Source organism: Stigmatopora nigra, chromosome 19, assembly GCF_051989575.1.
Source record: "Stigmatopora nigra isolate UIUO_SnigA chromosome 19, RoL_Snig_1.1, whole genome shotgun sequence".
Classification (NCBI taxonomy): domain Eukaryota; kingdom Metazoa; phylum Chordata; class Actinopteri; order Syngnathiformes; family Syngnathidae; genus Stigmatopora; species Stigmatopora nigra.
In genome coordinates this window covers 674733-688659 of record NC_135526.1, presented here as the reverse complement: position 1 = coordinate 688659, position 13927 = coordinate 674733, and the positions used below count along the sequence as shown (strand labels likewise).

Here is a 13927-nt window from a genome sequence, read left to right as displayed (position 1 = left end):
TTAACCTTTTTAATCGTTGGCATTTTTAAAAACCAATCCAAGTATTAAATACCCTTTTTAATGTCTTTTGAAACATAATATGAAAATAAATAACCGTAGTATTTTTGTTGGTTTCGTTTTATTTCCGTGGCCTTGACAACACTCACGTGAATAGAAACTCTGCTTGTGATTGGCTGAGCTGTTGGAGGTTTCCCCTGTCTTCTCCGGCGCACTCGACTTTCGATTTCTGGCTGCCCTGTTTGTTTTGTTACTGGACTGGCCTGGCCTGCCTTATCAATCTTGCTTAGTCTAGCTGCCAGCACTTGTTGTTCAGTCGCTCGGTTCCCAAACGAAGGACAGACAAAATGGCCACGGCCGCGGCGTCTAACGACGACTTGAGGAAGGAACTAACCTGCCCCATCTGCCTGGATTTCTACACCGAGCCTGTCATCCTCAGATGCGGACACAATTTCTGCCGCTTCTGCATCAGCATGCACTGGGACGAAAATGGCAGCGACTACGGCTACCAGTGTCCAGAGTGCCGATCGGTGCGGTAAAAAAAAAAAAAAAAGATAAAACAATCAAATAAAAACAATGGTTTGCGCTGATTTCGAAGTTGTTGTGATTTCCTAAGGCGATCGCTAAGCGCGAGCGTCTTCAGAGACGGCCGTTTCTTTGGAATGCGTTTCCTTTACTCTTACAAACAATTACTCGCAGACGCTTGCCAGGCGTTTTCACTCACTCGGATGCCATTGACGGTGATAGACGGACGAGGCAGATGGACCCCAAACATGCGCTCGGCTATGATGTTGACCCAGCAGTAACTTTGAGATGCTCGCATTAGCTTAACCTCTTTTTTTGTTACGTATTTCATAGTAGGACTAGAGTAACACTGTTAGTTGGATGGCGAGTGGCGATTTTCATCTGGCATGTCCCTCCCCGTTAGGTGTTCAACACCAGAACCTTCACCAAGAACTATCTGGTTCAGAACCTGGTATCCAAGATGGACAACCTGGAGCGCCTGAGCTCGGTTCCGCCCCCCGCCAAGCCCCTCAAGATGGACGGCAAGTGCGAGCTGCACGGCGAAGAGCTCAAGTTGTACTGCCAGATGGACCAAGAAGCCATTTGCGTGGTGTGTCGGGAGTCCCGCGTGCACAGGTTCGCCCGCACTCGTGCAAACCGGGACGGGCCTCCCCCGTCCGTCTATGGGGGTTTCTGAACGGCTTGTCCTCTTTTCAGAAATCACCAGGTGGCTCCGGTCTCGGAGGTAGCCCATGACATGAAGGTAAAGGGTTGTCGCAGGACAACCTGGAAAATGAGACGCTTCATCTCAAGTGGCTATCCTTAATTCAAATTCTTCACTCCAATTGAACGTCCGTTTGGGTGTTGGCAGGCCGAGTTGCAGCTGCGTCTGACCAAGCTCAGCCATTTCAGGTCTCAGTGCCTGAGAGTCATCGCCGCCGACGAGCGCACCAAAAACGACGTCAGGGTAGGGGGCGCCCCGCGGAACCGCCGGCTCTGGCAAAGGCGGTCTCAAGTGGGCGTCGGCTTCTTTCCAGATGAAGAAGAAGCGCTTGAAAGACAAAGTGGAGGCGGACGTGGGCGCCTTGGTCCAGTTCCTGCTGGACGAGCGAGACTCTCTGCTGGACAGCCTGGACGCCCAGGAGGCGGCGGCCCTGGCCACGCTGGACGACAAACTGGACAGCGTCAAGGCCGAGGCGGCGGTCGTGGAACGTCACGTGGCCGAGGTCCACGCGCACGCCAGCGGAGACACCACCTTTCAGGTCGCCGGCCGCCCGATCGTTTTCCCCCCCAAAAAAAGAAACGCTGAATGGGCGCTTTGACGGAATGTCTTTTTCTGTCTTGCTTCAGAGCCTGTGCAAGACCTTCGAGGAGTAAGTCTGCTCTGTGTTTGTTTGTTTGTTTTGATTGGAATGTCAAGTTTTTTTTTTTCTTTCTCTCAGGGTGGTCCATGGGAACTTGCCCGAGGTGGAGCCGGCGGACAGTCCCACCGAGTTCACCGACTTCTCGGGGCCCTTTCAGCTCATCATGTGGAAGAAGATGATGCACGTGCTGCATACCAGTGAGTTCCTCTTGCCACTCTTCAGGAACGCCTTTGGCTTTTGGGTGTCATGACTCCCCCAAGTTGGCCCCAGTCTCTGTCACTTGGGGGAGGCGACGGGTGTTGGGACCACCCCCCCCCCCCCCAGTTGGCCCCAGGCTCTGTCGCTTGGGGTAGGTGACGGGTGTTGGGACCCCCCCAGTTGGCCCCAGTCTCTGTTACTTGGGGGAGGCCAAGGGTGCTCGCCCCCCCCCCAATTGGCCCCAGTCTCTGTCGCTTAAGAGGGTGTGGAGTGACGGGTGTCGGGACCCCCCCCCCCCTCAGTTGGCCCCAGTCTCTGTCGTTTAATGGGGGGGGAGGTGCCGGGACCCCCACCCCAGTTGGCCCCAGTCTCTGTGGCTTATGGGGGGCGACATGGAACCCCCCAGTCTCTGTCACATAAGGGGGGGCGGGCGACACCCGTCTCTGTCGCTCAACGGGGGGTGGGGGGGTCGGTTTCCCCCACTTGCCCCCAGTCACTGTCGCTTAAGGGGGGGGGGGGACCCCCCAGTCTCTGTCGCTTAAGCGGGGGGTTGACGGGTGTCAGGACCCCTCCCCCCAGTTGACCCCAGTCTCTGTTGCTTAAGGGGAGGCGGGCGACACCCATTGCCCCCCCCCAGTTGGCCCCTGTCTCTGTTGCTTAAGGGGGGGGGGCAACGGGGAACCCCGCAGTCTCTATCGCTTAAGGGGGGGCGGGCGGCACCCATCGCCCCCCCATCCAGTTGACCCCAGTCTCTGTCGCTTAAGGAGGGGGGGGGGGGTGACGAATGTCGGGGACACCCCCATTTGGCCCCAATCTCTGTCGCTTAAGGGGGGAACGGGTGTCAGGGCCCCCCCCAGTTGGCCCCAGTCTCTGTCACTTAAGGGGGGGCGGGCGACACCTATTGCCCCCCCCATCCAGTTGGCCCTAGTCTCTGTCGCTTAAGGGGGGGGGGGCGACGGGTGTCGAGGACCCCCAGTTGGCCCCATTCTCTGTCGCTTAAGGGGGGCAACGGGAACCCCCCCCGTCACTGTCGTTTAAGGGGGGTGGGCGGCACCCATCGCCCCCCCCAGTTGGCCCCAGTCTCTGTCGCTTAGGGGGGGGGCGCGATGGGTGTCGAGAACCCCCAGTTGGCCCCAGTCTCTGTCGCTTAAGGGGGGGGGGGGGCGACGGGTGTCGGGGACCCCCCAGTTGGCCCCATTCTCTGTCGCTTAAGGGGGGGCAGCGGGGAACCCTCCCAGTCTGTCGCTTAAGGGGGGGGGGGGTGACTAATGTCGGGGACACCCCCAGTTGGCCCCAGTCTCTGTCGCTTAAGGGGGGGGGGGGCGATGGGTGTCGTGCCCCCCCCCCCAGTTGGCCCCAGTCTCTGTCACTTAAGGGGGGGCGGGCGACACCTATTGCCCCCCCCCCATCCAGTTGGCCCTAGTCTCTGTCGCTTAAGGGGGGGGGCGATGGGTGTCGTGCCCCCCCCCCCCCCCAGTTGGCCCCAGTCTCTGTCACTTAAGGGGGGGCGGGCGACACCTATTGCCCCCCCCCATCCAGTTGGCCCTAGTCTCTGTCGCTTAATGGGGGGGGGCGACGGGTGTCGAGGACCCCCCAGTTGGCCCCATTCTCTGTCGCTTAAGGGGGGCAACGGGAAACCCCCCCCGTCACTGTCGTTTAAGGGGGGTGGGCGACACCCATCCCCCCCCACCCAGTTGGCCCCAGTCTCTGTCGCTTAAGGGGGGAACGGGTGTCAGGGCCCCCCCCAGTTGGCCCCAGTCTCTGTCGCTTAAGGGGGGGCGGGCGATGGGTGTCGAGAACCTCCCCCCCAGTTGGCCCCAGTCTCTGTCGCTTAAGGGGGGGCAACGGGGAACCTCCCCCAGTCTGTCGTTTAAGGGGGGGTGGGTGACACCCATCACCCCCCACCCAGATGGCCCCAGTCTCTGTCGCTTAAGGAGGGGCGACGGGTGTCGGGGACCCCCCAGTTGGCCCAGTCTCTGTCGCTTAAGGGGGGGCGGGCGATGGGAGTCGAGAACCCCCCCATTTGGCCCCAGTCTCTGTCGCTTAAGGGCGCGGGCGACACCCCCCCCCCCCATCCAGTGTGGGGTGTCGGGGACCCCCCCCCCGTTCAGTTGGCCCCAGTCTCTGTCGCTTAAGGGGGGGCGACGGGGGTCGGACCTCCCCCCTCCCCCCCAATTGGCCCCAGTCTCTGTCGCTCGGGGTAGGCGACGGGTGTTGGGACCCCCCCCAGTTGGCCGCAGTCTGTGTCGCTTAAATGGGGGCGACGGGTGTCGGGGACCCCCCTAAGTGGTCCCATTCTCTGTCGCTTGAAGGAGGCGACGTAAGTCGGAATATCCCCCTAGTTGGCCCCGGCGTCTGTCGCTTGGACGAGGTGACGTATGTCGGAATATCCCCTCAGTTGGCCCCGGCATCTGTCGCTTCGAGGAGTAGACGTATGTCGGAATATCCCTTCAGTTGGCCCCGGTATCTGTCGCTTCGAGGAGTAGACGTATGTCGGAATATCCCTTCAGTTGGCCCCGGCGTCTGTCGCTTGGACGAGGTGACGTATGTCGGAATATCCCCCCAGTTGGCCCCGGTATCTGTCGCTTCGAGGAGTAGACGTATGTCGGAATATCCCTTCAGTTGGCCCCGGTACCTGTCGCTTCGAGGAGTAGACGTATGTCGGAATATCCCCTCAGTTGGCCCCGGTCTCTGTCGCTTTGAGGAGTAGACGTATGTCGGAATATCCCTTCAGTTGGCCCCGGTATCTGTCGCTTCGAGGAGTAGACGTATGTCGGAATATCCCTTCAGTTGGCCCCGGTACCTGTCGCTTCGAGGAGTAGACGTATGTCGGAATATCCCCTCAGTTGGCCCCGGTCTCTGTCGCTTCGAAGAGTAGACGTATGTCGGAATATCCCCTCAGTTGGCCCCGGTCTATGTCGCTTCGAGGAGTAGACGTATGTCGGAATATCCCCTCAGTTGGCCCCGGTCTCTGTCGCTTTTAAGAGACGACGTATGTCGGAATATCCCCTCAGTTGGCCCCGGTCTCTGTCGCTTTTAGGAGACGACGTATGTCGGAATATCCCCTCAGTTGGCCCCGGTCTCTGTCGCTTTGAGGAGTAGACGTATGTCGGAATATCCCCTCAGTTGGCCCCGGTCTCTGTCGCTTTTAGGAGACGACGCATGTCAGAATATCCCCTCAGTTGGCCCCGGTCTCTGTCGCTTTGAGGAGTAGACGTATGTCAGAATATCCCCTCAGTTGGCCCCAGGCAAACAGGTTTTATGATTAAATTGATGTAAAGATAGTGCTTTTCGCAGCTTAAATGTACAGACGCAAAGACGTACATTATAATTAACTCACCTCAATCTTTACTGAAGAATTCAAACTTTATTATCTCAAATGTATTCAAAAAGCAAACATTAAACGATAACGTCACTGAAAGCTACAGCCCGTTCTCCTCCCCTCAGTGCCGCAGAACCTGACGCTGGACCCGGACACGGCGCACCCCAACCTGCTGATCTCGGACTACGACACCAAGGTGGAGGAGGTGCGCTCGCGCAACCAACCCGAGCTGGAGCCGCCGGCCCGCTTCACCCGCTTCTGCGGCGTGCTGGCCACGGCGCAGTACTGCGGCGGGCAGCACTACTGGGAGGTGGACGTGCGCGACAAGGGCGTGTGGTACCTGGGCGTCACCACGCAGGGCAGCAAGCGCAAGGGCTTCATCAGCCTGGCGCCGGCGGCCGGCTACTGGAGCCTGTGCCTGCAGGACCGCCTGTACGCCAACGGCACGGACGGGCGCGTGCTGGTGGCCGACTACTGGAACTCGCCGAGGGTGGGCGTGTACCTGGATTACGACCGCGGCCTGCTGAGCTTCTACGACGCCGTGACCATGAAGCTGCTCTACGTCTTCAACACCTGCTTCCACCAGCCCGTCTACCCGTTGTTCAGCCCGGGTAAGAACGACCCGGGCAGCCGTCTGCGCATTTGCCACTACTACTGAAAACAACATTTGCATTTTTTTTTTCATGTCCTAATCACAATGATGATGATTATTATTATTATTTGAAATCATTTAAACGTGACAAAACGTATGTCGTACTTTGATTTTTTGCCTTTTAATCATTAGCATATTATACGATGGGGGGTCATTTAAAAAAAGTGATGTCATGCAAATGGTAATATTTACAATGAAACTTTATTCTTCATGTTTTGGTGTCAGCTGCTATATTCAGTCAATTACACACACACACAAGCACCAAAACAATAAATATCAAATACATATATTACTCTTAACGGATAGACAGGTTTTGGCTTGATCAAATGAGCAAAATATTTCTAATTTGGGAACACTGGATATTTTTGGGGCCTTTACTTTGGACGGAAACATGATCGTCTTGCATTTTTTCTTTCCGAAAAAAGACTATTGTACCAACATTTTCCATTAAAAAACCAAGTCTTTTACCTGTGCTGCTGCTGATGATGATAATTTTTGTCGTTGCCATGTCAACGTACGTTTGGGGGTCCGGGCTTCCTACTGAAGGTAACGGTAGACCTTGAAGCAGTGGTTCCCCGAGTCCGCCACGGCCACGTGTCCGTCCGACGTGAGGGCCAGACCTTGCGGGCCGTACAGCGGGTCACCCGACGTGTTGATGTAGGACAGGAAGGATCCCGTGCCGTCGAAAACCTGCACAGCGCACCATTGCTTCAAACTGGATGAAACTAGTGTGCTCACAAAACACCAGCTAGCATTTTCAATGGGAAAGGCCAATGAAGAGATTTTTTTGGACCTGTATCCTGCTGTTCCCCCAGTCGGCCACGATGATGTTGCCGTTGGCGTCCACGGCCACGCCGGTGGGCGCGTTGAATTGTCCGTTGCCTTGGCCGTGAGAGCCAAATTTGAAGAGGAACTGCCCGTCGGCGCTGTACACCTTGACCGAGTGGTTGTGGAAGTCGCTCACGATGATCTCGTTCTTGTTGTTGACGGCCACGAAATGCGGACCTGAAACAAACCAAAAAGTCGAGTCAAGTCAGGAGGAGAGAAGCGGCAGTTAGTTTGCGGCTCAATCGGGACGTGACGGCTACTAACTACGAACCGTGACCTTTCAAACAAACGTTACTTACTGAAGACCGAGCCCGACTTATTTACGCTGGGAAGAAGTTTGTCTGAGTTCGGAAAACAAAAAGACGACAAGAATGGCGCACAACACAAAACATGGAAAGAAAGAGTATGAGATTTTGAAAAAAAAAAAGGGCAGCAAAGTAGCACATGAGCACAAGATTTTTCTAAAGCCGAGTCATTGTTCATTTTGAACGGGATTTTTCTTATTTTCTTTTTGCTGACCTGCAAATTGTCGGTCGGTGACTCCGCGTCCTCCGAACTTGGTGAGCAGCTTCCCGTTGGCCTGGAAGATGAACACGCAGCACGCCTTGTTGTCCACGGCGATGATGTGGCCGTTCTTGTCCACGGCCACGCCCTTGGGACCCATCAGACGCCCCGATCCGATCTTGTTCTGCCCGGCGACAAGGACGACGGCGCAGCCTTAGGTCGCTAATCCACCTTTTCCAAGGTACGGACGGGCCCGACCTTGAACTTTCCGTCCGAAGTGAAGATGCTGACCCAGCGGTTGTCGTAATCCGCCACCACGATGTCGCCGCCGGGGTCCACGCCCACGCCGGTGGGCCGCTGCAGTTGACCGGGCGAGCGGCCCCGGACGCCAAAGCGCATCTTGAACTGCCCGTCGTTGGAGAAAACCTAAAAGGAGGCACGCCTTTGTGAGGAAAGCCGCAGTGGCTAAAAATCACATGGCCAGTACTGACGGATAAGGTCATTTCAACCACCAATGGGAAGAAAAATTGGGAACAAACCTGTATGCATTGATTGTTACTGTCGGCCAGCACCAGCCGGCCGTTCCCCGACGCCGAAATTCCCTGAAGGTTAGTGAACTCGCCGCGCTCTCGGCCCCGGGATCCTGAAAAAGACAAAACGGGAGTGGACGGCCGACCTTTTCGCTCTGACACATTCTCCCGGCCGGCAGAATCACTCACCCACTCTGTAGATGAGCTCGTCTTCGATGGGGTTCTCCTTCTTCTTGGCGGTGGCGGCGGCGGCGGCGGCGTGCATTCCGCAGGGCCGGCGGACGGCCTTCTGCCGCACGTGTCCGCCGGCGGGCGACCCCACGCGGCGCTTGACGTCGCCCTCGGCCGGGGCCGGCGGCTGGCGGGGCTTGAGCGCGCGCAGGCGGAAGGGGCTCCCTTGCAGCGGCTCCCCGTAGAGGCTGAGCGTCAGGGCGTACTCGCCCTCGCCGCCCAGCGCGTAGGCCACCTCGTAGGTGCCGTTCTTGTTGTCCGTCACCTCGGGCGGGGCCGGCCGGGCCCCGTGACCCGTCGCCGCCGCCGCCGCCATCTCCGCTTTCAAAAGGGCGTTGCCCGTCCTCACCAGCTGGCCGTCCTGAAAAGGAGCGTACGTCAGCCGGGCTCCGACACGGAATGGCCGGCCACGGGGCCGCCTACTTTGTCTTTGGTGGTGACGGTGACGGTGCGGCGCTGGCCCACGGTGGCCAGACGCAGGCCGTCGCCCGTGGCCACCGAAGTGTGCGCCACGGCCGCCGTGGTGAGGAGGACGCCCAAATTGTGGATGGAGCGCCGCAGCCCTTCCGTCTCCACCTGAAGGGAACGCGGGGGAGCGTCAGACCCAAGGACCCGGGGAGGGGTGAAACGACGAGGGGTCGGCCGGCGGCCCACCTGGCAGTCCAGGTGCGCGTTTTGATGCGGTCTCTCTGGGAAGTCTTGTCCGGCCAGCGCCGCCACGCGCTCGCTCATTTGCTTCTGCACCAGAAGAACCTGGAGGAGGATGTCACAAAATGAGATTGACCGGGCGGACCATTTTTTTTGCCGACTTTTCTGACCTCGGCGGGGCCGCCGTGGCAAAGCGCCCGCTCGGTGAAGTCGCAGCTGCTGCGGATTTGCTGTCGGCCTCGGAGGAGGGCGCTGCGCTGGGCCTCCAGGACCTTCTGTTTGGCGCCGCACACGCCCTCCAGGTCGGCCAGCAGCGCCGCTTTGCGCCCCTCCAGCGCCCCTTCCAACTCCCGGAAGGCGGCGTCGATCTGGGCCGCCGCCCGGTCCCGCCGCTCCGTCAGCTGCCGGGAGATGTGCTCCACCAGGTCCACGGCCGCCGTCAGCTGCGGTAACCTGCCCGGAGACAAAAGTAGAGATTTGCCAGAGGTGGGCGGGTGGTGGTGGTATTGGCACGGTGGGCAAACGGCGCCGACCTGGCGCGCGCCTCGTCCAGCTGCCTCTGGAGCGCCGCCTTGTGGCGTTCCAGCACGTCCGGCAGCGGCACGGTGACGTGCTCCCCGTGCTCGCCTCGCGTGCACTCCAGACACATGGCCGTCTCGCACGACTCGCAGTAAAAGTCCATGACCTGCGCACCCGTGTGTTTGAGACCGGCAGAGTGGCGAGGCCACCGCGCCGGTCTCGCTCGCCCGCCCGCCACTCACCTGGCCCTCGTGATTGGGGCAGCTCAGCGCCCGGGCCGCGCCCACCGATGCCGGCACGCCGTCGTGGCTCTCGGCGGCCGGGGAAGACTCGGGCTCTCGTTGGAGGACCTGAAAGAGCACGTTGGAAATGGAGCCGGCCATCCCGGCAGAATCGTCCCCCCGACGTGGGCCTACCTCCATCAGGTTGGTGATGAAGAAGTTGTCCCGCAGGGCCGCCACGCCTTTCTCGGGCAGGATGGACGTCTGGCGGCACACGGGACACGACAGAGTCAGCGATTGGGCCGGGATGTAGTTGTGCAGGCAGCTGCAACCGGCAGGGCGAGGCAAGAAATAGCCCACAGTTACTTTTGCCACTGAATCACACTTTTCTTAACAAAAAACATGGACGTCCGACAGTTGGCGTTGTCTTAGCAATTCTTTTTAGACGACCTATCAAGTGCCTTGGGTGCTCTGGGAAATTCATGTCTATAATACACACACAAGTAGGCCCATTTCAGGCCAATGTGTAGGGAATGGAGGGGGGGGGGGGGGCTACTGAACCGCAACAGGTGGCTAATACCATGGGAATGCTCAGGCTAGTGTCACACATTGAACTTTTTATAAACTCGCTTGCAAAGGCATCGCTATTTTTTGAAATGAAACTTCAAATTCCAAGTCAAAAAAAAAAAGTAAAATAAAAAATAGCAAAACGAGTAGTTGTCTCCCTTTTGGCTCATTTGAGCTCAACCAGCCACGGCAGATGACAAAACACAAGATTAACACCATTATTTTCATTTCACACACACACACACACACACACGGACGGAAGGACGGTCACAGACTTTGGCCATGAGGAATTACCTTTGGCAGAAGGTGTGCAAGCAGGGCAAGACTTTGGGGTTGCAGTAGTGCTCCAGACAGATGCTGCACACCAAAAAGTGCTTGTCGATCTGCCGCCGCACCACCGTCCCGCCGGACTCCATGGCGGCCGTGGCGCCGCCGGACGGAGGACCGCTGGCCTCCGTCTCCGCTCGCAACCTGCCGCAAAAAAAACCACAAAGTTCAAGCCGCGTCGATAAGATAAGCCGATCAAAAGTCGTCGTCATTGTTGCGGTGGTTCTTGGGGGGGGCGGGTCGGGGGGCTTAGTACGGCCACAAGGAGATCGGCAGAGCCAGACAAAAGGCACATTCTTCTGGCCAGACATTCTTTGACGCTACGTCATCATCCACACGGCAAAAAACACGGAGAAAACGGCCCGGGCCAAAAGAGCCGCACATCTGTCACGGCCGGAATTAACGGCCCCCCGCCGCCACTTGACACACAAGCGCGGTCGCGGGGGCGACCGATCTCCGCCTAAGCTTGGGGATGTTTTAAACAATCAGGTTTAGGCAGAAAAACAACTCCTGACTGCAATCAATTGAATACACACAAGGTCTTTTGGTGGGAATCAAATCCTGGCCTCACTGCGGCCTTTGTCAGAAAAAGAGACAAAGTGGGAAAGTGGGAAAGCGCTCAGAAATCCCGTTTGGAATCAGCCAAAACAAAACATTGACCGTGCAATGACACGCCTCTAAATTTAGCCTCAGTGAGAGCAGCTTGCTAAAATAAGTTGGCTTGCAGGGCCACATTTCAAAACCTTTTCCTTTTCTCAAGCGACAAAGCAACAAATGGGACGCTTTAAATGACCCCCTCCAAAAAACTAAACCATTTTTGTCAACAGCAATCGGGGAAAAATCCCAGCGGGGTCACCACAAACTCTTCCCCAAGTAGATGAAAATCCATTTTAGTCAAAGGCACGTACACTCAAGTGACAGTAGGAAATGCAATCCTACCACTTCCTATGGACTGCTTCCTGTTTTTCTGCCCCGGGGCCCAAAAACAGATGCGTCCATCTCGCATCCGTCAACGTCGCCGTCCACACGCGCACCTTGGCCGAGCGTCATTGGCCAGTCGGGTCATTCCCCACACAAAGTGGGGTTCCTCCCGCCCGTAACTACCCGTGGCTACCCGTGGCTACCCGTGGCTACCCGTGGCTTCCCGTCCTCCTGACGGCTCTGCTCACACGCGCAAATACTTCAAGTATATACGTACACTCACAAGGGAAGCCCCTCCTTCTGTCCAACATTCCCATTGGCTGGAAAGTCAGGAAAGGGGGGGGGGGGGGGGTTGTCACGGGTCGACAATTTGTATGGAGTGGTTGCACGGCGCTCGGGAAGGAATCGCCCGAGCGGAATCGTACACTAAGGGCGCTAATTTAGCATACAATGTCAAGTAATGGCAATTTTGCATTTTTTTTGGTTAAAAATGGTATTCTGTGGATGGCTATTTGGAATTGGAATTTAGCGTAGTGGCTAAAATGGCAAACTTGCTCATGTCTGCCAATAGGCACTTGAAAAATTCCCATTTTGTTTGGGTCACCCTGTATAATTGAAGAATAAATTCCTTGTAGCACCCCATAAATGCAAATGGCCATTATTTGGACTAAAGCATTAAAGTGGACGTGGTTTACGTCTTTAAAGCTCTTTGACGTCTCTCCAAACGAGCAACGACGGAAGCCGGCGTTACGTAAGACGCGGTGGCACGTTCCCCTCTATGACGACACATTGGCTTCGCTGGGATATTTAAAGGAACAAATTATTTCAGGGTGGCCAGCTCGGCCCCACGGCGCAACTCCCCTCATACACAACCCCCCACTCACTGCTAATACGGCGCGCGGGAATCACGTGCGCGTTGCGTAATCGTGCCTACGACTGTGTTTATTTCCCAGAAAGGGGGGGTTTAGTAGTCATTGTGTGTGGGGACAAGGTCAGAAAAATCATGTCAAATGTTAATGAGGGCCACATCAACGTGCTCTATTCCTTTGACAAACATCTCAAAATGGGATTTTAACTGTCATGTTCACTTTGCTGCCAAATGTGTCACGAGAGCAACATTTAAACAATAGAATTCATCCTGAGGAACCAGTAGGGATCAAACCCTCAACCCTTGAACTGCGAGGCCAACTGGCAAACCACTTCACCACCGTGCTCCATGATCAAGTTAACGTTCACATTAAAAGCTTTCTAACTAAACTTTCCAACCTTTGACCAATAGGAAAACCTAACTGGTGGAAAAAGTCAACTTTATTTTGGTGGTGTGCCACTAATAATCCACTTTCATACTACTCAACCTATGGAATGAAAGATGTGACCTGAGCCCGACTCCGGCATGCTTCCCGTTCCTCTCCACATTCCAGTCGTACCAGTTGGACATTCCATCCCCCCCCCACACCCGGAGGGTTCCCTTTTGGCCCACTCCACCCCCACAAACCTCTACTTTGCACAAACCTGATTACTTTTTTTTGCTAAATTAAGGAGAATAACCCACCACATCACTCGGGGACACACAAAAAAAACAGAAGCAATGCTAGACTTACCCAGAGACGAAGGATTTTGGACACAGGTCTCAGCGGCGGTCCGGCCTTCCCGGCGGGGGGTGACACCCACCCGGCGACATTCCCCAGGGTGACGGGAAAATGGAAGCGGGCCTTTTTAGCGTGTCGGCGTCGTCAGCGAGCGGGGCACGCACACACGCGCGCGCGCGCCTGCCTTTAAAGCGGCCGTGGAGACGGAGCCCGGCAGCTGATTGGGCGGGACGGGATGGACCAATTGCGGGGGAGATGAGCGGCCTGAAGGGGGAGAGGAGATGGCAACAAAGACCAGCTTTTTGGAATTCCTCGTGTGCTCGTATGGAAGGAGGAGGAGGAGTAGGAGGAGGAGGAGGAGGAGGAGGAGGAGGAGGAGACGCTGGGTGTGTGTGTTTCCATGGTGACAGCATCCAGCACAGATAGCACGCATCCTTGGGGAAAAAGAAAAGAGAAAGATTTGTTTTATATGCATTACGGCACTACTGCAATGTGTAAAATATTGACCCGTTCAAGAATGACATGCCACAACTGAATGTTCGCTTTGAACTATCTGGGTAACCCCAAAAAATAAACACAAAGTAGAAAAAAAACAACTAACGTTAACTTCTCTTGCCTAACTTTGACGCAAATGCAAAGCACACTTTTAATACCCAAATGGAAGAAATGTTCCACTTGGAAACACCTGGAAATGTTTATAGTAACACTACTAAATGCTACACATTATTATATGGTTAACTAGGAATATTTATTGAGTAGGTAAACCAAACGTTCCAAATCGTGTGTAAACAAGTATTCCCAAAACTCAAGTCCAAACTCCGAGTGAGGTAAGAAACAAACCCAGAACCACGCAAGTCAAAATCAAGCTAAATAAAGCCGAATTATAGAAAAACAACGCGATACCGAGCCAAACAAAAGCCAAAAACACGTCAACGTACCATTTAAGCTTGGCGTCTCCAAACTGGGATCTATGGTGTCGTTCTTTGGTCCAACTGATCCAGCATT

At 56.0% G+C, this 13927-nt stretch overlaps 2 protein-coding genes across 3 annotated transcripts; one reads left to right on the top strand and one right to left on the bottom strand.

The window, feature by feature from the left end:
* Positions 1–180: 180 nt before the first annotated feature.
* On the top strand, positions 181–6066 carry trim47 (tripartite motif containing 47). Its single transcript, XM_077740052.1, has 8 exons — positions 181–527; positions 926–1137; positions 1219–1264; positions 1373–1468; positions 1539–1763; positions 1852–1874; positions 1944–2062; positions 5511–6066. The coding sequence occupies exons 1-8, from the start codon at positions 345–347 to the stop codon at positions 6041–6043; spliced, it is 1437 nt and encodes a 478-aa protein (XP_077596178.1). The 5' UTR covers positions 181–344; the 3' UTR covers positions 6044–6066.
* Positions 6067–6479: 413 nt separating this feature from the next.
* LOC144212294 (tripartite motif-containing protein 3-like) lies at positions 6480–13223 on the bottom strand. Of its 2 annotated transcripts, XM_077740048.1 has the most exons (15): positions 12935–13223; positions 10380–10556; positions 9714–9843; positions 9540–9647; positions 9312–9463; positions 8949–9231; positions 8785–8883; positions 8554–8706; positions 8089–8491; positions 7909–8012; positions 7628–7795; positions 7385–7553; positions 7165–7206; positions 6831–7042; positions 6480–6727 (listed from the first exon to the last, which is right to left on the bottom strand). In XM_077740048.1, the coding sequence occupies exons 2-15, from the start codon at positions 10499–10501 to the stop codon at positions 6575–6577; spliced, it is 2298 nt and encodes a 765-aa protein (XP_077596174.1). In that variant the 5' UTR covers positions 10502–10556; positions 12935–13223; the 3' UTR covers positions 6480–6574. The 2 variants fall into 2 exon arrangements, with proteins under 2 accessions (XP_077596174.1, XP_077596175.1); XM_077740049.1 differs by lacking the exon at positions 7165–7206.
* Between the last annotated feature and the right edge of the window lie 704 nt (positions 13224–13927).

What these genes read in the sequence shown, in the direction of transcription:
- trim47 (XM_077740052.1), top strand. Translation starts at nt 345, where the DNA reads ATGGCCACGGCCGCGGCGTCTAACGACGACTTGAGGAAGGAACTAACC. An exon ending in AGGTAGCCCATGACATGAAG is followed by an intron (nt 1,265 to 1,372) that starts GTAAAGGGTTGT and finishes GGGTGTTGGCAG; the next exon opens with GCCGAGTTGCAGCTGCGTCT. An exon ending in GCACCAAAAACGACGTCAGG is followed by an intron (nt 1,469 to 1,538) that starts GTAGGGGGCGCC and finishes GCTTCTTTCCAG; the next exon opens with ATGAAGAAGAAGCGCTTGAA.
- LOC144212294 (XM_077740048.1), bottom strand. Translation starts at nt 10,501, where the DNA reads ATGGAGTCCGGCGGGACGGTGGTGCGGCGGCAGATCGACAAGCACTTT. An exon ending in CTGGACGAGGCGCGCGCCAG is followed by an intron (nt 9,232 to 9,311) that starts GTCGGCGCCGTT and finishes GTCTCCGGGCAG; the next exon opens with GTTACCGCAGCTGACGGCGG. An exon ending in GTAACAATCAATGCATACAG is followed by an intron (nt 7,796 to 7,908) that starts GTTTGTTCCCAA and finishes GCCTCCTTTTAG; the next exon opens with GTTTTCTCCAACGACGGGCA.